This window comes from Aythya ferina (assembly GCF_964211825.1).
Source record: "Aythya ferina genome assembly, chromosome: 2".
Lineage (NCBI taxonomy): Eukaryota > Metazoa > Chordata > Aves > Anseriformes > Anatidae > Aythya > Aythya ferina.
Window position 1 is genome coordinate 62,199,259 of NC_140297.1, and position 24,577 is coordinate 62,223,835.

Genomic DNA, 24,577 nt, shown 5'->3' on the forward strand with positions numbered 1-24,577 from the left:
TAGACTGAGTACTGCTTATGATTGCTCTGTCTTGAGACAGAGCAACTCCACTAAATTGAACTAATCCTGGATGCACTAAATGTGAGTTTGTGCCCCTGGTCCGTGTTTTTACAGCCATGCCTGGCTCCAGAGCTGGCATCTGTGGATGCCAGAGAGTCCTGAGACTACAAGGCATATGGATGAGTCCACATGTGCTGACTTTCTTACCAGCTGCTGGTCCAGCTGCTGGAAAGAGCATGTGGACGGCTGTTGATAGAGTTATGCTGAAAGATAGCTCAAAGGGCTGGTGCCAGCTTGGCTTTTTTTTTTTTTTTTCTTCCTTTGCTTTTTTATTTTTTTATCACTCAGCTACGCTGAAGCCTAATGCCTCTGGTAGCCAGTGGTGGAGCAGTGAGAAGCTGTTTTTGCTGCTTTGCTTTTACGGGAGAGACTTGTCTGCGTGAACTCTTAGGAAAACAAGCACCTAGACAATTCAAGCAGAAGCCGGTGATGGAGGTCAGCTCCACAGAAGCCAGCAGCAGGTCCCCAGCTGGCACCGGCTGGCTGGATTTCACCCTTGTCACCTGCACTGAGACAGTGGCTTTCACTGAAGTGGTGGAAGAAGAGGAGTGGGGATCCTTTTACTATTCCTTCAAGGTACAGCCAGTGCATTACTTTTCTCACAAGCTGTGGTGCATTTTCATCACCTCTGCGGGGAGGCAGCTAGGATTATTGAACTTTTTGCCTGTGTATTTGTGGATTTTGCCCTCCCAAGACAGGTGACAGCATATGTGAGGCACTTACTGAAAAACAAAAGAGTTACAGGATTTGGAGTTCAGACTTGCAGGTCTTAGCCAATTGTCTCCCCTTAGAAGAGAGGGTGGTACTGCTTTTCTAAAGTGGCATTGTAATTATACATGCATCTTTAATCAAAAGTGCATATCAGTTTAACACATCTTGTACATAATTTCTTCTAGCCATAGTCTTGACATAAGGGATTTCTTTTCAATTTTCCATCTGTAACAAACATCTGCACACAAGTGAGACAGATTTTGTGTGTGTGTGTTGGCTTCTTTGTTTTAAAAACAAGAGGGACAGGTTTTAATTAGTTAGCTTGTTTATTTGTTTTCAACCTGAGAGGGGGATGCAGCATCTCTTTAAGAACATACAGGATGAATGATCCAGTAGTGAATGTTGTTGAACGACACGAGAAGCGTATTCATTCATCGCCCGAAATAAACATCACCCTTGCAATATGTGAATGTGGAAAAAGATGAAAGAGGTACTGAGTTACATCTTTGCTTCAGCTTTCTGTGCCTGTTGTCACTGCTTAATTTCATGCCGTGTGTCATGTGTCACTTTACTGTAGTTGTATCAGTTATGTTCAAGTTACTAAAAGGGCTGACAAGAAGTACCCTGACACTCTGAAAGCTTCACTTTCAGACAGACAAGTATAGGCATTCACCTTGTTTGAGAATATAGTTGGTTATCAGGAATACATTCAGAATTTTGATTTCTAGGAGATTGATAATACTCTGGTACAATGCACATGGAATCAAAGGAGTTACCACTGTTTTTCACCTCTGCTAAGGAAAAAGTTTATTTCTATTCCTACAATTTATTAATTTGGGTCTCATTTAACATTATACTTTTTTACTTTTTTTTTTTTTTTCCTTCTTGCTAAGACAGTACTTTCTTATGTGGGATGTCAAGGGTGACAACTTTCTGTTTTCCCTTTTTATTTTTATTTTATTTTTCTCTTCATGTTAGACTCCTAAAAGGCTCTTGAAAAAACAACACAAGTGAGGAGCAAAACATTTTTTTACTATTTTTTCTTTATCTCCTTTCTTCTCTTCACACTGAGGGCTGTAAATCTGAACAATGTCATGGGAGCAATATTTTATAATGGTAAAAGTGACAAATTAATTCCATGATTAGAAAGTCCCCAGGCAGAAAAAAAAAATGCTTCTTAATAGGGTAGAATAAGTAAATTACAATAATTAGGATACCATGGATAGTCACGTGTGCTCGTCCACTGCTAAAAGAAACTTGATTCAGTTAGCTGAGAGCTTCTCATTATACTTGCACTCTGCTGCCTGATGTCTAGCTCTGGCAAATATAGCATGAACTTTGCAAGGAGGTTCACTGATTTCACATCAATTACCAGATGCTGATAGGCATGGAAATATTTTGACTCTGGAGACAAGTGACAGCTGGTGTTGCTGCTGCAGGAAAGCAGGAATAAAGCACCTGCTCTGACAACTACTGTGCAAGGAAGGCAGGGCTCCCTGCCAGCAATTTCAGCTCTCAGTAAATGCTCACATGTGGAAGGTGCTGCTGATACCTGCTGCCTAGGTTGGCTGTCCTCCACCAGCACTGCCCACGCTCTGGGTGGTGGTCATGTCCTTATCCCATCCAGCAAGGGAGACATATCCTTCCTCTTCACAAGGCTCTGGTTAAACAGCTAAGGAAATAAAAGGTCACCTTGGAAAGGGCTGAATAGATTAAAAACCCATAGAATTTGAACTTGGTGCTCAAAATGTATCTACAAATGAGGCTTTGGCCATTTATTGGGATTTTCAAACAAGTCGTGGCCCGTTGCTAACAGTAAAGGAGACTGGACAAACAGTCACCACACAGGTGCAGGTTAAACAGACACTCTGAGTGGCTGTGAAGCAGAAACCTCCAGGATATGTTGGACATGGTCTGTGCCTGTGGCATGTGGGGACTTGCCACATGGCTCTATGTCCAACACAAAGCAAGCAAGTGCACCTATTTCTCTTTGGGAAACGCAGAGTTTTAATCTACCTTACCAAAGGTATAACAGGAAAACATGATTTAAATGAATAAATTGAGACTAGGGAGTGATGTTCACACAGTCCCTGCAGCAATTCCTACATTAATGATTCTTTTAAGGATTTTACCCAATATCAGCTCTGTAGGGTATCTCATACACAGCTCGAACTATGAGATGAAAAGGGAGCACTGTTTTCTTTTTTTCCTCCCATGTTTCAGAAGGACTACCTGTACCCACCTACTGGTACTGTCTGGTTTACACCATGGTGGCAACATTGCAGAAGTAAAATAATGTGACTCAGAGCTGAACCATGAATGCTTCCCTGCTACCACTTTCAGAAACATTTTAATTTCTCTCCACACCACTTCAGAATTTAACAACTAAATCCTGTGCTGCTTCAATTTAAAAAACATTTTGCCAGTTCAATTAGCTTTCTTCTTTCTTCCTTTCTTTATTTATTTGCTGGGAAATGGACCATTTCATCCGCTTGGAGGAATGTGCACTTCCCTTCTGGTAGTCATTACTGTAGCTGCTAGATGAGGCTTTGCCCCAAAAAGCTGCATGTGAGTCTGCTGCCATGCATGATAGCCTTGGAGCTGGGGTGCGGTCCTTTAGGGGAGGACCAAGGTGTGTCATGGGGTGTGAGAGATGAGCTGGGGCTTCCCACAGCAAAGACAGCAGCTCCTACTCACCTGCAGACAGGTCTTGGTGCTGCATGATGGCAGAGTCACTGAAAGCCCAGACCTTATCTCTGCCTGGGTGCCTTTACATGAGGCATGCAGGTAGCTTACTGTCTTGATCCACAAACTCTAGAAGTCCTGTTGGCTGTGCCAGCACCAAATTCAGAACAGATGTGCAAATTGGTATTAATTACAAATCCAACTTCCCAGGCCAAAGGAGAGTTCATTACATCCCTTTACAATCTCCCCCATATGCATTTAATCTATGTGTAAAAAGGAACTAAGCAAGTGTCAACTGCCCTCTACCAAATACAGTAAAATGAAAAGATCAGAGATTATGTGAACACCTGTGGCCTCCCTCCACTTCTGGAGTCCCTTGGTTCTGCATACCCAACTCTCAGGGACCTGAGACACAAGGTGCAAACTAGAAACCTGCTTGGAGAGCCTGGGGTGAAGCCAAAATCTCCAAATAGGTTCAATGCATCCTGCTGAGAAAGGAGTACCTATGATCAACAGGGCTAGGGGTCTTCATCAAGGCTGGAGGAAGGACCTCCCCAGTCCCCCAGCAGCTCCGAAGCTTAGGCAGTCCTGAGTAGTTTCATTTATTTTAAAAGAAACTCTGTTGGTAAATGAGATGCCATACTTTTATGCAACTGAGTAAAGGTTAGGGTGCTCAAATGCAGAAAAGTCCTAGTCATTATTTCTTCTTTGGCAGGACTGTGTTCCCACCACCATCTCCTGCCTTCCACATCTAGTACCTTTCCTTATTTTGTTTCCTGATGTGTAGATCTGAGTCTCCACCTGTGCAGCAAGGCACAAGAGTTTTGCTGTTTTTACACAAAGTTGTCTGGGAATCCCAATCCCATGCTGCCAGGTGAGAACCCCAACCACTGGGCCAGAGGTTGGTGCCATGACCCCGGTCCCTGTGTTGTGCAGCATCACCCCAGCAGGGACACCAAAGGATCAGAGCTCTCAGGAGAAACAGCATGCACATTAAATCCACTACAAATGATTACAAAGGATTTTTCATGAATAATTAAAATTCCCGTCCTTTTTTTCAGGAAGGACAGACGGTGACCGTCCTCCCCCACCCCCACTCCCACCCCAGTAGCATTGCAGTAGTATCTGCATGTTGTAGCACAGGTAGCTTAGTTATTAAACAGGACTGTAGAGCCATGCCGGTGTAAGCACAAATATAAGACCACATACTTATCATCCACAGAGAATAAAGTTCATTACAAAGTTCAGGACCTACCACCTCCAGCAAAGAGCTGAGAAGACCGGTGTGCAGAGAGAAGGTTTACATAGGCTAGTTTTGTAAAACTATCAAGTAAGAAGGATGTAGTTCCAGGTGCCCTCAGAGCCTAAGCCAGAATCTGGGGCCTTATCATTTCATCCAAATGCTGGAGTCTCTTATCTCCTGGAAAGTATTTGCCTATACTATTGCTCATTCTGATTTTACAGCAGACTGCACAAAGCATCTCATCCTTGAATACATAAGAGAAAAATATTAATGGGTGCTGTCGAATTTCTGGGGTAATCTCTGCAAATGCAATCATACATTTTAGGAAAATAGGCAAACCAAATAATTCATAAGTGACTTTGCTATCTTTCAGTGGAGGGAGAGGAGGAAAACTAAGCCTACACAAATACAGTGTCAGGAACTCCTTAACACAGCCGACGCAATATGCTGTGATGAGTGATGCTAATGCTGGACTGTCACACTGAGAATGAAATAGTCGATCACCTTCTGAAACAAATCTGCAATGCTCTGGGGTGGGCTGGCTTCATCTACTAGCTTAAAGGCAGCACAAAAGTGAACTGACTATATGACAGCCCAGCTTTGGGTAGCTCTGAGACAGACAATTAAAGCAGTTTTATACTACCATCCCTCACACTTCTGATTTCATGGTTCGCACAGCCCATAGGGTTTGTGTCTGCCTCTCCTATAAAATCAGACCTAGAAAATAATTTCCTTAGTTTGTGAGGTGTTTTAATTAGGCACACTTAATCATCTTACCCCTTTTTGTGATTAAGAAAGAACAGTGTTTCACAGTTTTTAATAGGGTTATCAAGATCATACAATTATGGATGGGCTATTGAGTGACCTAATATTATGTGTTCTTGTCCAAAACATTATATGAAAAAATAGATAGATAGATACGTCATGATAAATGTATATTTCCTGATGAGATCAAAATTTGCAAAAAAACATTTAACTTCTGTGGAAACTCCCTAGAGTACAACTGGTAAAAAACAAACAAACAAACAAACAAACAAACACCCTATAATAACTGAACAGTACTGTCCCAGTTTATTATCCATGTAACAAAACAGAGCAGAATGGTAAATATGAACCATCTGCTAGGAAAATTGAATTATTGCTATATGTTAATGACTAATAATCTTCCCCTCTACCCAAGTCACATCTATGGAGGATTTGAGGGCAGGCTAGGGATGGCTTGTTTAGTTGTTATTGGTGCTTATAAAGATCACAGCAATTCATATGCATTAAATGTTGCCCACTGAAGTGACCCTGCCTTACCTGCAATGGTGAAGTAAGAGATAAGAAATATATTTTTTAAAACTGGAGATTCACAAATATACATACATACATACATATATATATATATATATATATATATATATAACATTACCAGATTTCAAAAAGGATTGAAAGTAATTTTAGTCACATAATTACCCCTTTGTTTGAGATTGTATGTTCTGATTTACTGAATAGGTTTCCTTACCTAGTTGGTTTCCCCAAGCCTAAAATGTAGAAAATATTTTAGATTTTCCTTTAGGTTTGACATCCACATTGACATCCACACACTGAGCGTAATACCATACTGATACCAACTCATGCAAAACTGCTTCTCAGATTTTGGCAGAACAGAAAACATGATCTTGGGTCCTTTTCTAGCTCTGCCCTTCTTCCAGGCATAAAGTCACATGGAGAAGTGACTGTTGCCAGCATCTCTGACATACTGTGAAGGCCTCATGTGGCAACACTTCACAGGATTGCCAGAATAACCTACAGCCATGTGCTGGGAAGCTAACAGAGACATCCTGTTAGAAATCATTGCAGTAAAGCAGCCCCTGTGCAGAAGAAGATGTGAAAACCATCAGGCATGACCATTGCGTCTGCGGAATTCAAAGCTCATGCTTGACTCAGAGAAATGTGAGACGCAGATTGAGTTTTCTTTGCTAAGCTTGCTTGGGGACATTGGGATTTGAAGAGAAACCTCTTAATTAATAGCCAAGGTCCATCAGAGTCAGGGGTGTTTTTTGCCCCAAGGCTTAAATGGGAAAGCAGTGGTCCAAGAGACAAACCTGAGGCTGAACTAGTATTTATGCAGTTTGAACCGTGCTCAGTTCCAAGCCAAGCTACCAAAAAAAAAAAAAATTCAACTCCTAGAGGGTTTGTTGCCTGCCCAAATGTCTTCCTCTGAAATTCAGTCACAATGGAAGCACCTTTAAAGAGAAAAATATAAAACACAGCTTTGAACTGACTCTTTTCTCACTTTGCTATCTTCACGAGTTTTCTCAGACCTTTTTATTTGTATCAATCAAATTGCTTTCACAAATTTTTAAGAGCCATCTTGTGTGTGTGTTCTATAATGACATTGTCTCATTTTTGACTTGCTAGATGGAAAATGTTCTTTCAAAACATACTTATATTATAGGAACGGCCAGTACAATTTCTGCTACTTATGACGACTAGGCCAAAAGATTTCAGTTATCTTCCAGGTTGTTTCGTGTGTTTCTTTCTTTTGAGACATAGTCCATCTGCAAATGAATTAAGTGATCCAGACACTTATTTTGTGGCTTTTTCTTCTCCACAGATGTTCCTTTCTTCTTCTTCCTTTTCTTCTTTTTGATATTTTATTTATTTTTATTCTTTTTGATATTTCTTGAGAATTAGGAGGTGGTTTGAATTAATCATCTGAACTTTCACATTCATATGCTTAATGTTTGGTGTATGAAGATTATTTCTAGCCTAAGTATTCCTGCTGTTCTCTCTCTTTTGGTAAATTATTGTTGACTCTTATTTTGTTCTCTCTTGCCAGTGAGAACTGCTATCTACAGATAAAGTATATGTAACACACTTAAGGCTTATTTTCAAACAGATTTCTGTTGTTCTTTTCACAACCTAACTTGTGTTGAAAGTTTCAACATAAGAAGACAGATGGATATTTCCAGTTGGCACTTTAACCAAGTTTGTTCTTTTTTTATCTCTTAAAGAACCTTTATATTGTGTGTAGGTAAACACAAAAATAGTTATAGGCACTTTAATGTCATCACACTTTACTTTTGACAGCTCATTGTTTAGGATGGTCACATCCTAGCTGAAATTCTTCATCTCAGACTTCTGCATAAGGTTTAACTAAATGCCACCTAATACTGCTTTCCCTAAGACTAAGATATTTGTGTCCTTCCTGTGCCAATAGCTTTACAACTGATTTGCAGGGTGACTTTTAATTTACATAGAAATTTCCACAAAGATTTGAGTTATGTTTCTATGATACAATAAATAATATAGAACTTGTGCAAAACTATCATCTGAATACGTCTGCCTTAAAACACTTCAGTTTTAAGTATATTCCTTAAGAAAATAGGCCTTATGCATATTTGTGTGTGCATAATTCAAGTTGGGAGGGACTTCTGAAGGTCTCCTAGGCTGACCACTCAAAAGATAATTCAAACAATACCAGCTTGCTCTGGTGTCCATTCATGTTCTGACTATCTTCAGAGATGGAAATCCCATAGCTTCCCTGTTCTCCAACTCCAGTATTTCACTACTCCCATGTTGAATTTTTTTTTCCTAATATCTAATCAAAATGTCCTGTGTCCAAACAGGAACACATTCAACAAATCTCCCATCTGTTGCTTCTCATTATGAATTCCATCTTAGAAACAAAGAATATACCTGGTTGTCTGTCACCCACAAAGATCATAGAATCCAGCTTCTGGCTCCACACAGCAACCCCCCAAAATCAATCCCTATGCTTGAGAGTGTTGTCCAAACATTTCTTGAACTCTGACAGGCTCTGTGCCATGACCACTGCACTGGGTAGCCTGTTCCAGTACCTGACCACTCTCTCGGTGAAGAATCTTTTCCTAATATCCAGCCTGAACCTTCCCTGCTGCAGCTTCATTCCATTCCCTTGGGTCCATCTTCTCCTATTAGATAAAAGACTGCAGCAGTGAAACAGCCTCACCTCTTTCCCATCCAGGCCAAGAGCTCCTCTATGATTCTGCTGTGGAGAATTCTGGCAGTATGGAACAGAGGTTTTCTTTCTTTCTTTTTTTTTTTTTTTTTTTTTTTTTTTTAATATATATATTTTTTACAAATTATGAATTGTGTCAGAGGTTGTACCAATATCTTTTAGACTCCTTAATGAAGTTGAACCAATTTTTGAGCCAGTCTTTTTTTGATCTCTTTCAATGTTACAGTCAAAAGTACAATTTAGCTTAGAGGTAAACAGATGGTAAATCCCCAAGTGGAATCAGTCAAGATGCATTGCACCCATCTGCCTCAGGAAAACTAATTCCCTTCCCTTCCCTTCCCTTCCCTTCCCTTCCCTTCCCTTCCCTTCCCTTCCCTTCCCTTCCCTTCCCTTCCCTTCCCTTCCCTTCCCTTCCCTTCCCTTCCCTTCCCTTCCCTTCCCTTCCCTTCCCTTCCCTTCCCTTCCCTTCCCTTCCCTTCCCTTCCCTTCCCTTCCCTTCCCTTCCCTTCCCCATTTTTTTGTTCCACCCTAAGTGAAGGCAGCCAAAATAACAAATATGTCCAATGTATTTTCAGTATTCAAAATTCAGTACTCCAGATCTATAACAGGATCAAAGTAATGCAAAACCTAGAGTCATCCATTTGCTTACCTGGTCTGTAATTAAAGTGACTTTTTCAGAGGACGAGAAAAGACTTTTACTTTTTTTCCTTTAGGAAAGTGCAATGCAATCTACTAGTGGTGAACACCATCTTGAGCATACCAGTTCCACAATCCTCAATTTAACAAGCAGATTTATGTGTTCTTTTTACATGTTAAGAGCATGTTCCTTGTGAAATTGCTTGCTTTGCTCCATGATTGCTGCAGTAGGTTACACCTGTAATATTATTTTTAAATAAACAAAAGGTAAGCAGTCAGGCTGTTTGCGTATTCACAGATCTTAACCAGCGAGCAAGAAAAAGGTGCTCAGACACATAAGTCACTACCCGCCTGTGATAAGAGGGATCAGTGCCTCTTCACCAAACTGACCAAGAACACAGAGCAGGAAGGCAGCAGGTCAGGGGGACTTGAATTTGCTATAAGCATTCTCACCTTACATTAAGGGACCAGCCAGTCTCATTAGGAATGGTGTTAAACACTTTCCATTACTATCGCCTACACTATAGTAAGTCAAAGATACAACACTGAGAGCCTGCAGGCAGATTTCATAGGTGAATTTTGTCATTGGTACAAGAAAAATATAAATCAAATTATAATAAAATAAATGCCTACAACCCATACGGATCCCTTCTGCCCTTGGGATGGTACATGAACCATGAGTGAATGACACACAAGGCTCTTAGGGATGGAGTTTGTTGCAAATATAAAGCACAATACACCTCAGGCTAGACTTATTGCAGCCTATGAATTCAGAAATTTTCTCAGAGACAAAATAACAAACCACTTCTACAAGCAAAGGAAAATGCACACACTCTTCAACCAGGTTTTCTGGCTTACATTTCTCCCATGAAGAGGCTTGCTTCATTGACTTTAGCTGGTTTTAATCTTAAAGCAAATTAGAAAAACACAAATATGTGCTCCAGACGTCAAGCACTTCTATGCTTCAAACAACAGTTTTGTGGAATAGTATGCAACTCTTATAATCAAGCCAAGGAAATTCTCTCGACTTTGATTTGTTCTGTGACCTTAACCAGGTCACCAGCATTTTTAGTTTTTCTAATCTAAAAGTACTACTTGATGACACCAGTCTCCCTCACAGCATTCTTGTGTAATGTAATTAATAATGCCCATTGCAAAAGCAGCCCTCACTGAAAGCTCTTACACAAGGGACCTGGTAGATATTATTATCTTTCTTTTTATTCAAAATACCTTTGGTGTCTGTGTGAGATATTATTAAATAATGTGGTTTTTTTTGTTGTTTGTTTGTTTGTTTTGTTGTTTGTTTGTTTGTTTGTTTTTTGCATTTTTTTAATCACCTTGCTGAAGGTTGTTACAAAAAGAGAATTTTTGCTTGATGAAAAAACATGGCATGAAATGAAACCTCTATGTTTAAGCAACCTCATTGTGATGAATAAAACAGAATTATAGAAAATGCAGCTGCACTGAAGTTAGGGATCAATCAGCTATAACTCAAACCTAAGGCTTACTTTTAAGGCTTTCATAGATGAAGGTTTCACTGACTCAATCAATTCAAGTATATTTGTAAGTCAAAAAATTTTAAATTAATTTTGGTTCACTGATTTTGGCCAATAAGCAGTGAATCTGAAGAGATAATCTCCCTTCCCACCTCCCACCCCCCCCCCTTTTTTTTAACAGCAGTATTTTTGTGTCTTAAAGGCTATGCTTGTCTTTTCCTGCAGTCAGCTGTTTCCTAGATTAAGTAATTTAATTCAGTCAGTATTTTTGCCTGGCTATATCCTCTAGAATGCTGTCACCTCATCGCCCTATGCCTCTCTTGAAGCACAGTGCCCTGAAGTGGACATAGTACAGCAGCTGGGTACAGCGGAGGGGTCAGACCAGAAAAAAGTGACACTTGTGTTGGTCTCCTGGTGGTGGTGGTTGTTTATCAGTATAAATATATATATATATATATATATAAAAATATATATATTTATATATAAATATATATTTATATTTATATATATATATATATACATACCCTTATCAGTATACTATAAGAATACTGAATTTCTTTCAAGAAAATGTTCTCCTGACTTTATATCACAGAAAATGGGAGCAAGTCTTGTCCCATAGATCTTCACACGTTAAAGATCTGTTTTGAAATAGAAAAGACAAACCAAACCCTGAGGAGAACATGTTGATTTCAAGGACAAATGTGATATAAAATCTTAGGTTTTGTTTGTTTGATTGCTTGTTTCTGTATTTACCTTCCAAATATATACCCCCTTCCAATTTCCGTACAACACAAAGTGTATAAGCATAATTTCACCATTGCTGTCCCGATTGTTTTGAAAGGGACATGCAGACATGAAAAAGGGGTGCTTTTTTTTGTTTGTTTCTTCATCGAAAAGTTAGGCATTCAGCCCACACTGGTTGTCTTATGTAGGTGAGTCTATAATATATTCGGGGTGGTAGGCGAGCCCTCTCTCTGCCCACCTCACCTTCTCATCTACCCTTAAATAATCGATATGAAGGACTAGAACAAGACAATCTGAATGACAAAGTAGATAAAAACCCGTCCCAGTTGGAGGGGGCGCCTAAGACAAGGCGACCTACACATCGCATTGCCACATCAACCTTCAAAAAAGAAAGAAGGGTTATTGTTATGGGGGGCTCCCTTCTGAAAGGGACAGAGGGACCGATATGCCGACCGGACCCAACCCGCAGAGAAGTCTGTTGCCTCCCTGGGGCTCGGGTGAGAGACTTTGCCAAGAAAGCCAAGCGCCTGGTACGGCCCACTGACTACTACCCGCTACTGGTCTTTCAGGCTGGTAGCGATGAAGTAGCAACGAGAAGTCCAAAGGCGATCAAAAGAGACTTTAGGGATTTGGGGCGACTACTTAGAGGATCAGGGGCGCAGGTTGTGTTTGCCTCTGTCCTTCCGATAGGGGGGATCGAAGCTGAAAGGCGTGCTGTTCACATAAACTCGTGGCTTCGAGACTGGTGTGACCGGCAGAACTTTGGGTTCTTTGATCACGGGAAGGTCTATGCTACACCGGGCCTGATGGCACCGAATGGGATGCGCCTCTCTCGGAGAGGGGTAAGGATCTTTGGTCAGGAGTTGGCAGGGCTGATAGATAGGGCTTTAAACTAGAGTCGAAGGGGGAAGGGGCTAAAACCAGGCACGCCGGTGAAGACCTAAGGGATGGTACACTAGAATCAGAGGGGCTGTGTGCCAGTGAGATCCTTCGGTCAGATCCACAAGGTGCTGAGTGTAAGGAGACGCATATGAAGTGCTTCTACACGAACGCATGCCGTATGAGGAATAAAATGGATGAGCTAGAAGTCCTGGCCCAGTCCCGCAACTACGATATCATCGGCATAAGTGAAACCTGGTGAGATGAGTCCTGTGACTGGGGTGTTGCGATAGATGGTTACAGGCTCTTTAGGAGGGACAGGCAGGGTAGGCGAGGTGGTGGGGTGGCGATGTATGTGAAGCAGGGGCTGGACTGTGTGGAACTTCAGGTCGGCAATGGCAAAGTTGAGAGCCTCTGGGTAAGGATCAAGGGATGAACGAATAAAGGGGATGTCGTTGTGGGAGTCTATTACAGACCGCCTGGCCAGGACGATAGCGCCGATAAATTATTCTTTACAGAACTAAGAGAGGTCTCAAGATTAACTCCCCTTGTCCTTATGGGGGACTTCAACTTGCCAGACGTTAACTGGGAGTGCCACACGGCTGACACGAGCAAGTCCAGGAGGTTCATGAAGCACCTAGATGATAACTTCTTGGTGCAGGTGCTAACGGAGCCAACTAGGAAACGTGCCCTCCTAGACCTGTTGCTAGAAAACAGAGAGGGTCTGGTGGGTGATGTGGTGACTGGTGGCCGCCTTGGTCATAGCGACCATGAAGTGGTTGAGTTCAAAATTTACAGTGACAGAAGGAAAAGTGCCACCAAAACCTCATCCCTAGATATGGGGAAAGCGGACTTCAGGCTGCTCAGGGAACTAGTCAGCAAGGTCCCCTGGGAAACTGCTCTTGAAGGCCTCGATGTCCACCAGTGCTGGTCATTCTTTAAGCGATGCCTCCTAGAAGCACAAGATCAGGCAATTCCTAAATATCGCAAGTCAGGCAGGCCTGGCAGGAGGCCGGTGTGGCTGACCAGGAACATTCTAATGGAGATTAGGCGGAAACAGAGAGTGTTTCGCTACTGGAAGGAGGACCAGGTGTCATGGAAAGAATACAGGGATGCTGTTCGTGTTTGTAGGGAGAAAATTCGTGTGGCCAAAGCACACCTAGAGTTGAAGCTGGCTGTGTCTGTGAGAGAAAATAAAAAGGTTTTTTTTAGATATGTGAATGGAAAAAGGAGAACTAAAGAATACATAGGGCCACTCCTTGATAGGGAAGGTCTCCTCACAGACAATGACATAGGCAGAGCAGAGACACTTAACGCCTTCTTTGCCTCTGTCTTCAATGCCGATGATGGGCTTCGGGACCCAGGGTGCCCTGAGCTGGAGGACCGGGACGGTGGGGATGACAAACTCCCAACCGACCCTGAACGTGTGCAGGATTTGCTACTCCACCTGGATCCCTACAAGTCCATGGGTCCGGATGGGATTCATCCTCGGGTGCTGAAAGAGCTGGCGGACGTCATCGCGGAACCTCTCTCAATTATTTTTCAACGATCCTGGGAATTTGGAGAGGTCCCGGTAGACTGGAAGCTGGCAAATGTTGTGCCGATTTTCAAGAAGGGTCAGAAAGAAGACCCTAGCAATTACAGGCCTGTCAGTCTCACATCAGTGCCTGGTAAAATCATGGGGAAGATGGTTCTCGAACTTATTGAGGCGCACCTGGGGGACAAAGCAGTCATTGGTCCCAGCCAGCATGGGTTTGTGAGGGGTAGGTCCTGCCTAACTAACCTGATTTCCTTTTATGATAAGATCACCCGTATGGTGGACCAAGGGAAACCAGCTGATGTGATTTTTTTGGACTTCAGCAAGGCTTTTGACACAGTTTCCCATAGGATCCTGCTGGACAAAATGTCCACCATACAGCTAAATAAAAACATCATACGATGGGTGAGCAATTGGCTAACGGGCAGGGCCCAAAGGGTTATGGTAAATGGGGCTGCATCAGGCTGGCGGGCAGTCACCAGTGGGGTCCCTCAAGGCTCCATTTTAGGGCCGGTACTTTTCAATATTTTTATAAACGATCTGGATGTAGGAATAGAAGGTATTTTGAGCAAGTTTGCTGATGACACCAAACTTGGAGGAGTTGTGGACTCGAATGAGGGTGGAAAGGCCTTGCAGAGGGATCTGGATAGGTTGGAGAGCTGGGCGATCACCAACCGCATGAAGTTCAATAAGAGCAAGTGCCGGGTCCTGCACCTGGGACGGGGAAACCCTGGCTGTACGTACAGACTGGGCGATGAGACGCTGGAGAGCAGCCTAGAAGAGAGGGATCTGGGAGTCGTGGTAGACAGCAAGTTGAATATGAGCCAGCAGTGTGCCCTGGCAGCCAGGAGGGCCAACCGTGTCCTGGGGTGCATCAAGCACGGCATCGCTAGTAGGTCGAGGGAGGTGATTGTCCCACTCTACTCTGCACTGGTGCGGCTTCACCTCGAGTACTGTGTGCAGTTCTGGGCACCACAGTATAAAAAGGACATGAAACTGTTGGAGAGTGTCCAGAGGAGGGCTACGAAGATGGTGAAAGGCCTGGAGGAGAAGACATACGAAGAACGACTGAGGTCACTGGGCCTGTTCAGCCTGGAGAAGAGGAGGCTGAGGGGAGACCTCATCACATTCTACAACTTCCTCGTAAGGGGGTGTCGAGAGGCAGGAGACCTTTTCTCCATTAACACCAGTGACAGGACCCGCGGGAATGGGGTTAAGCTGAGGCAGGTGAAATTTAGGCTTGACATCAGGAGGGGGTTCTTCACAGAGAGGGTGGTTGCACACTGGAACACACTCCCCAGGGAAGTGGTCACTGCACCGAGCCTGTCTGAATTTAAGAGGAGATTGGACTGTGCACTTAGTCACATGGTCTGAACTTTTGGGTAGACCTGTGCAGTGTCAAGAGTTGGACTTGATGATCCTTAAGGGTCCCTTCCAACTCAGGATATTCTATGATTCTGTGATTCTATGATTCTATAATCAGTGGAGACAGGCCATCCCAGGGTAGGTGAGATGGATGATGACTCATGCCTGAGAAACGGCCATTACTCAGACTACAAAAGCCATTTAGAGTAGCTGTCTCTCTTTAGAGCTTTAAAGTTCTGTGAGGTGGCCCTAATGGCAGATTATACTGACAAAGTTATCATGCTGGGAAAAGTGAAACCATCTAAACACAGCCTTCACTGTGCACTTAGACTAATCCCTGGGTTTAGAGAGCGCAGCCTTGAATTGCTCATGCACTGCATCTTGCCTTTCCCGCACACCCACATAACTCACAGGATACCATCACCACCTACCTGGAACAAAGGTGGCTGAGGAGCATGGGCCACAGCTTGCTTTCCAGTAAATGAGGGACTATGGATGCTGGCTACTGGTTCTACTGAGCCATATGTGTATTTTTTCTCTCACTGACTATAATAACAATGTATATATTATTGCTGCTGGATACTTCAGGATTTTTTTTACTGCATTCCCCTGTTCTGTGCCCTCCAAACTGTTGCTGTGAAAAGTGCCTTCAGAAGAGCAGCAGAACTATCTTCCTCCATGACACTACATGCATTACACAAGAGAGGTTTTGTAAATGACAATTTTGCAGAAATACAGAGTATTTTCTCCAAGCTGACCCCATGCTCACCAGACTCAGTGCTTCTCAAAGCTGGCTGGCTGATATGGAGAAAACGAACTTTGCAGTCTCACACATCTAGAGGAAACCTACAGAATAGCCACTGGAAAATAACTAATCTGCATTTAGAGAAGACAAAATCATTTTTGGTAGGCCAAAAGGGGGGGAGAAAACTGTGTATGCACTCACACAAAACAAGCAATCGTGCATATGTACACCTTTGTTCTTGCAGCCAGAGGATCCTGATGCTTTGAGAGTGCGCATAACTGTTTTTCTTACTTCTTTTCTTTGTGCACACTACCACTAGGGGACGTTTTGTCCTCACGTATTGCTTGCTATGCAATTTTACTTTTCCTTGCAGTGGGTCATGCTTGCTTTTCAAACTTGGTGCACATCTAGATCATGGAGTGGATGTTTGAATTTTATAGGGTTTGTGCATGACCCTTACTCACTGGAGCTGTGAGGAAGAGAAGTATTTATTTCCCCCATTTCTCCAAAGGAGCCCATCTATCAATATTCCTTACAAAGTAAGGCAGTTGGTTATTTCACAGCTTGTTGGAGCAACACGAGAAAACTGAAGTCTGCCTCTCATTTTAGCATCTAGTGCAGAACATAAATACTGATAGTGGCTTTGTGAATACAGAAGTAATATGCAGGCACTGCAAATAAAATAATAGACTATATATATATATGCATTTATATATTAATTCTTCTTATCTCATTTGTCCTAGGTTAACTGACTGGCTTAACTGTAGTCACTACCCACTCACCTACTTGTATGATTTTTTATTTTCTTTTTTTCTAATGCAGACGGAGCAGCTGGTAACTCTTTGGATCCTCTTTATTGTCACAATTGCTGGAAATGCCATTGTGCTCTTCTCTACATGGAGGAGGAAGCGGAAATCTCGAATGACATTCTTTGTTACACAGTTGGCAATCACAGGTAGTGTATGGGAGGGAATGGGGCATCTGAACTGTGCAGAATTGGTATGAAAAATTACAAAAAGGTCTTGCATTAATAAGAAAATGCAAGTTGAATGGTGAAGAATTCAATTGCCACCTAACATCCAGCTGCAGTTTGCCATGAGACAGATGGATAGCTGCTTATCTTAGGGCTCAGTCTGCCTCTGATCTAAAAAGATGTTGCTAGATATAGTAGTGTCTGTGTCAGACACAGCAGCTGCAACTCATTTATTTCACTGAATCTTATCTTCCAGTATGAATTTGCATCCACATGTCCCAGAAGTTATGCCCCCAGCTGTTGTCATGGAACTGTTTAGATTAAACTAGTTTAAGATGAATCTCTGGTGTTTTTCTGCTAAAACCCTTTCTAAAGTACTTCATTACAGTGTTGCTCCATCAATTATGCACTTGCATTAAAGAGTGAAAAAAACTTCCTGTAGTCTGGTTTAACCAAGTAAGGGAGAAAGAAAAATGTAAATGTGGAGAGGAATGCATTTGGGTCAGTTCTTTTTTTTTTGCAGTGGGAATAAGGATTCTGATCCAATACCTTTGTAGTTTTTAAATGTAATGGAGAATGTATAGAAACCTGGTTTGTAAACTATCGATCTCAGCAACTAGAAATGGAAACGAGCATAAGCAGAACATTGTTTCTCTGTGGCCTTGAATGGGCTGAATTTATGGGGTTTTAACAGTTTCCCGAGGGAAAATGTGTACTGTTTCTATAACAGTGTCTTGCTACTAATCCCTGCTTACAAGACAGCTGTGTTGCTTTGGTTGTGTATATAGCATATATTTATATTTTTTCTGTTGATTTTTTTTTTTTTTTGTAAGATATGGTAGGACTTATAGCAACATCCAGTAAACAGCTATTTAATACATGTGTTCCCAGCAATTTTGAGTCCTCTTTTGATGTCTGTTGTATCTATTTAAACTGGAAAAGAAAAGGACTACACTCCCCAATTTTTAACATGTTCTTCACAAGTAAATGAACTCCTGCCCGTGGTCTCAACCATGCCTATCCAGGGCCTTGTCTTATTTGAAGAACAGCTTTCACCTGAAACAGTTACAACAAGTTGTGCAAAGTGATGCAGAAGGACTGACCCATAACTACAGGCAATGTAAGAATTAGTTCAAGATGAGGAGATGAAGGTTTGCAGTGACTCCTTTTCAAAAGAGCTGATGGGTTTTGTGTTCATCTGTAATAAAAAGTTTCGCTTCTTATCTTGGTTGTGACTTCCATGTCACTTCCTTCATGTGCCAGTGGTATTTGCCATCAGATGATATATGTTGACACAGTCTCACAGCACACTTTGAAAGCTGCAGTCACAGATCATGTGTGTCTATATGAGTTTAAATAGCCCAATGCCAGGTGAATATACAGAAGATGGTAAAAAGTAACCAGACAAGCAGTAACATGGGACAAGAGCAGAAGAGTATCTGAAACCTCAGATGGACACTGTCCACTTTCTAACTGATGGCATCAGAGAACAGAGTAGTGGGGACAACTGCCCTGAGAAAGGTTTTGTAAGTGAGATGAGTGGAAAATGGCCCCATGTGTCCATCACACAGAATGCACAAGGGCCAGTCTCGCTGCCAGAGCAAATGCACAGGTCAATGTGGTAATAGGAGATGGTTCTTTATAGGAAGAGCTCAAATAAACAACAAAGGGCTTTGTCTGAGTAAGAAAACACATGTATTTTCTGCAGCAGATGAAGAACCAGCATTACAACACAGGTGTGTAGGTCAAAGGAATAATGCAAGAAGCAGACAGAAGCGTCTTGGCCAGGACTGATCAGGAGAAAGTTGGTCTATGTGAGGTGTACCAGGAGACTACTGTTGTTGCTGTACTGGGTAAGGACCTCAGCAGGAGTTTTGGACCCATAAGAAAGGCTAATTTTTTGAGTTAAGTGGAGGTGGATGGAGAGCTATTTGCTGGGGATTTGAATACAGTCTGCGTGATGGGAGGGGAGGGGATTGCAAGTGTTGTTTTGAGGAAGCTGCAATAACTAATGACAAAGACAAGAAGGTAAATATCCCATTAGAGGTGGGTAGCACATAATGTTCTATAGCTTATGTTACCATATTGACTAAGGTCTGCATGTTAAACTTGCTGGTTCTTCTGACTTCCCCTTTCCTAAATTTATCCCTGGCTTTCAAAATCAGACTACAACAGTGCCTGAGTTCAATGGTCTGATCTATTTCTTATTATACAAATTCACAGCAGAAAACCCACTTGACATTCACATCTGCAATGTGAAAAGAGTTAACACCACCTTGAAGAGCAAGATTCCTTTCAGGCAATGTTGACTTCTTTTTTTGTGGCACAGCAGTCAGACCTCTAATTTATCTTCCCTCACCAAGAGTTTCTGTCAGTAATTTGGCACAAAGAAATGACTTAATTCCTGAAATGGAGCTATTTCACTTTCTTATCTTCAAAAATATTAATAAGAGCAAAGCAAGCTGGCAACAGTCATCAGCCTTTCACAACAAGTTATGAGGTAGACACAGAATATTATGAAAATACTGGCTTGTCACATTGCTTTGATATGCCAGGCGTATTTAAATCCTACCAACTAAAGCCTAATCTCCTGGCAAACAGTTTCTGCTTACTCAATCTTACTACTTCCATCTATTTTTGGATTGTTAAAATATTTATTATTTCTGCCCTAGTAGCAAGAGAGAAGAATAATGGATATAGCTTTATCAATGCAGGCATTTCAAAGCCATTTAAAAATTTCTTTTCTATTAATCTGTGGCTCGATACTTGAATAACATACTTAATTCTCATGTCTTCCTACTAATACAGTACTAATATAAAATTAAAATATAGCCTTTGTGTTAGAATAAACAAGGTATTCAAAGCAAATTATACATAATACATGAATAGGAAATGTGCACTGTTGTTCTTCTTGACTCATCGCCAAGCCAGATGCAGAAGAGAAGCAACTAACTGATTGAGGCTTCTTTCAATACCACCAGAAGTCAATGGTCTCACCCACTTGGCAAATTCACAGATAAGACACGTACTTAATCCCTCACTACACTGCAATTCAACATGGTGCAGGTGGATGCAGGGATCTATAGGTATATGAGTAATATCTTCCACTTCAGCATAAAGATATTGCTGAAGCCTGGATTCAGAGTACATTTCATATTAAATATATGCTTATACAATGCCTGTGTCAGTACTGCATTTAAATCTGTGTTTAACTCTCAGATCATGCATAAATCTCTTTGAAATTATCTGGAAATTAAGCACTAGGAAATCAGCTAAGAGTTAACAGCTGAGTTGAACAATAGTACTAATCACTCAGCATCAGCTAATTTAACAAAAAAGAATATTGCCATGTTTGTCTTGTGTTCAGCTTGCTTTTGGGTATATGTCTCCTATCCCCTCCTCCCCCAAATGTTTTTCTTAGAAACAAGTTCTTCTGTGAAGATTAAAACTAAAGGTAGGTTTCCTGCAGATTTCTATCTCCAAGGCAATTTAGTTTCTCAGAAAGTGTAAACTTTGAAGATTACCCTGTTGGAAGGGTATTTCTAAACACTTTTTCCCAAATAGATTTCTTATGAGTTTAACACAACTTATGCTCATGGCATAGCTATCTCTACTGGCAGGAAACCTCTCTTATCTCCCTCTACCTGATGCCATTTCATGTACCTTACAGACCCTTGGTGGCTTTAAGATTTTTGCCCCTGACTGAATTCACCAAGTGGTTCAAGAACAAAGAGTAGGGTCTGACAGACCAACAAGCGACACTGTGGACATGCTGGAAATCATGCTGGAAATTTTCACGTGAAATAGGATTGTATTCTATCCAGTTAGATCACTTCCCCCAGATCTACCAAAAGAAGGCCTCCTTATCCCTACTCTCAAAATGTAAAAGCAGCTGACAAGAGAATATATATTTTTCTATTAACAACTCAGTTATTTGAGTAACATGAGATAGTAATATATTGGCTAAACAGTCCGTTCAATAAAAAATGTTATTATTTGACCAATTCTAAAACTCATCAAGGCATGCAAAAATCTCTGGTAAAAAAAGTATTTAATTGTTCAATATCCTTCATCCAACTACTAGTGACAGAGGAATGTATTTAATTATTTTTTTGTAATGACCAAAAGTGTACATGTCTATGTATAGTTTTTTTGGGGTTTGTTGTTGGGGATGGGGATTGTTTGTTTTTTTTTTTTTTTTTTCTTTTTTTCATTTCCCCCCCCAAGTTAAAATCAGGAAAATTGGAGTTGGAAATGTCATGACCATTAATTCTATAAGATTTCTCCAGCCCCATAATTAAGAAGTCAGTACCTTAGGAATGATATTGAATTCTGTTCATTATTGGGGATAAAAATACAAGTACGCACTTCACCATGTGCTTAACTTTAAGCCCTAAGCCAATAAACTTAACTGGGAATACATGCTCATTTAGGTATTGTTATGGTTGTAATGAAGAAAGAAAGTAAAAAGAATGTCAGCTAACTTTTATTGTCACATACATATATGCAGAAAAATAAAAGACCTGAAAAAATATTTAACTAGTCTAAGTTGTGGTATAAATGCCAAATCCTAAAGGATGACTTGAGAATGACTGGAAAAAAAAAAAAAAAAAAAGTATTTTTAAAAGTGTCTCCTTACATCACTTCTACATTCTTTGTTTGCTTCCAGGAAATTGGACCACAGAAGGTGGTCTTGGTCCTTAAGAAAATGCACTCATTTTGTTTAGTGTTTAGTAAAAAGGCAGTACACCAAAAATCTGCTACAGGAGGATTACATGGATATGGACCCTTCTGAAGTAGGAATTATTTCATTTCTGTGCTGCTTAGCCACTGAATTCTGTAATAGCTTTGGTTAAGACGACTGACGGCAGAGTCTGCCAACTTACCTACACTAAGTTAGACTATTATAATGGCTAAACATGAAGAAACACATTGGCTTCTCCTTCTCCTTCTCCTTCTCCTTCTCCTTCTCCTTCTCCTTCTCCTTCTCCTTCTCCTTCTCCTTCTCCTTCTCCTTCTCCTTCTCCTTCTCCTTCTCCTTCTCCTTCTCCTTCTCCTTCTCCTTCTCCTTCTCCTTCTCCTTCTCCTTCTCCTCCTCCTCCTTTTTTTTTTTTTCTAATTTCTCCATCTGCCTAATCTCCAAATATGACCTCCTCAGGAGGCCTTGGGTAATAAAACTACACTAAATCTACTGTGGCACTGGCAACTTTAATGGGCTGTACCTTTCCTCCTTTAGTATTCCTTCCTAGTCATTGTGAGTTGAAAGAATGAAGATGACTTGTTACTTCCTGATGTGTACAAAAACTTAATATAATAGCACCATTAAAAAAATTAACATATAGAACCATATTAACAGATAATTCTCACTGTTTCAGCTTTTCATCTGGAAAATGGTACTTGCAATATTTCCTCACTTCAGAGAAATCTTGAGTATAAAATCATCAGTTTTACAAGTACCTTAGGTATCACAATGATAATGAATATTGGAAGTTAATTGCATAGAGCCAATTAGTTTCTAACTCAGCAAGTCTCATTATTGGAGGTGGACTTTTGGCAGCCAAAGAGCCCATTCAGTTCCCAGTAATACTGGAAAACTTACACCTTGCCAACTGGGTCTTGGCTACACCTTGCCACTGATTTATATGATTGCCTAACCAAGATACAGAAACAAAATGCAGAATGATGAACTGAAAGACAGTTTATTCCAGCAATCCCCAGAATTTTGTGGCTTTCTCCTCTTTCCACACCTCTATTTTCTGCTTGTATTTTTGGAAAAACATGAAGACTGAGTAAAAATTAGAGGTGTCTGTTGTTTTTTGTTGGTGTTGTCTTTTATGTTAAGAAAGTATTCTACCTGTTGAAAAGAAGATTTGGAAGAAGTTACCTCCCCCCCCCCCCCCCCCCAAGCTGAGACATAATGCAGGATAAGATAAATGTGGTGGCGTCATCACATGCAACACCTCATAGTAGCACATGGAAAACCATATTGGATATCCATTGTTAGTCCTGGCAATTCAGTGCCACCTAGCAAAAACTCATATTCTCCTTTGATTTCTAAATAAGATCTGAAGACGAGTCATAGTACCCTAGATCATAATAAGTCATCTTGGGCATTGATGCTACACAATTCCAGTTTTACTATACTCTTAGGTTTCTTTTGTGGACAGCCAGGAATATTTCTGTATGTGTATCTATTCTGATATCTCCAAAGCCAGTCCTCAATTAGATGGGGTAAAAAGCAGAATATCCTCAGAAGTTAGGCAAGGAAACCAAAAGTGAGCTTTAGCACCAAAAGTGAGAGACAGAAAGCAGCTTTGTATGAAGGAGAATACAGTCTCTTAGGGAGAATATAGACCTTCATTTCACCTTTTTTGGTCATACAAAGGAAAATTGTCACAGAAAACAAAGATGATCCCATGTTTCAGAGGTGAAATTATGAGGCTAGAGGTCTGGCAGACAAAACTTGGCATCCTGAAAATATACTGCTCTAATCCAGACTACTAGTGTCGGAAAAACAATGAAATATATAATAGCAACAAACAGCCTAGTTATACAACTTCCTTGCAAGTTTCCTTTAAAGCAAAAGAAACTGCCTTTGGCGCAGAATGAACTTTCTCTGAAAAGATCTTGTACTCCCACAAGAAAGGTGGAAGAAGGTGACTTTAGATGACTGGCAGTAGTACTGAGGTGCAAAGCAGCTGGATTGCATTTGCTTTCTAAGTAGATAGGTAAGAGAATCAGAGTCAAGGAAGCATGCTAGGAAAGGTAAAGAAACAGTGATGGAGCTGATCTTGACTCAGTAGCCAGAGTTTTGTTCTAGAATATGGTACTCTGAAAAGCAGGCTAGTTAATACCCTGCAGGGTGGCTTTTGTAGAGGTGGAACACTCCCTGAGAGTGTAGAAACATGCTGTAAATTTGCTGAAAACTAATTCTGTTTTTCCTTCCAATTCTGAATCAAAGTCAAAGTGTTTTTAACCAGCCCTGACCAAAGCCTGTGGCCTCTAAATTTTGCCTCCTGCTCTCTGACTGTATTTTTAGATACCTTCTTAATTGCTCACTGGAGAGTCCAGGGCTGGAAACAATATGCCCATTTGCTCTGACTCTGTCAATTGCAGACCACTGCAGTAGGAAAAAGTAGTGCTGGCACAGATGCAAAAAAAGCTGAAGTGTTGATCTCTAACAGCAGAATGAAATGTCCCTCCCATTAGTGGAAATATAAAGATAATGATCTCTCCAAATTTGCTACTGGAAGCAAGAATGGTCATCCACTTAAAAACCTTGTAATGACTGTTATTTATATAGGCTACTTTAATCTTACAAATGCAGGAACAAGATGTCCATGATTCATGGCTTATAATTAATGCAATCACAGACCTCTAGGCAGACATCCTTAAACGAACATTTTCCAGGCTGTTGTGTCTGAGCAGTAGTCCTCAGCTCTGTTACAGGTAGCAAAAGCCACACTGCAGCATAGCTTCAGACATTGCTCTCATGTCCTCACAGGCAAGGGTAGC

At 41.1% G+C, this 24,577-nt stretch overlaps 1 protein-coding gene across 3 annotated transcripts in view; it reads left to right on the top strand.

Annotated features, from left to right (window-relative positions):
• Positions 1-366: 366 nt before the first annotated feature.
• The window catches only part of NPSR1 (neuropeptide S receptor 1), a 62,728-nt gene continuing 38,517 nt past the window's right edge, over positions 367-24,577 (top strand). Inside the window, exons 1-2 of one of the 3 annotated variants that reach the window (XM_084510425.1) lie at positions 367-636; positions 16,912-17,044. In XM_084510425.1, coding sequence (XP_084366551.1) covers positions 490-636; positions 16,912-17,044 — 280 coding nt within the window. In that variant the 5' untranslated portion in view covers positions 367-489. Of the gene's footprint in view, positions 646-16,911; positions 17,045-24,577 lie in introns of all 3 variants that reach the window. The other 2 variants (XM_084510426.1, XM_084510427.1) reach the window with 2 other exon arrangements.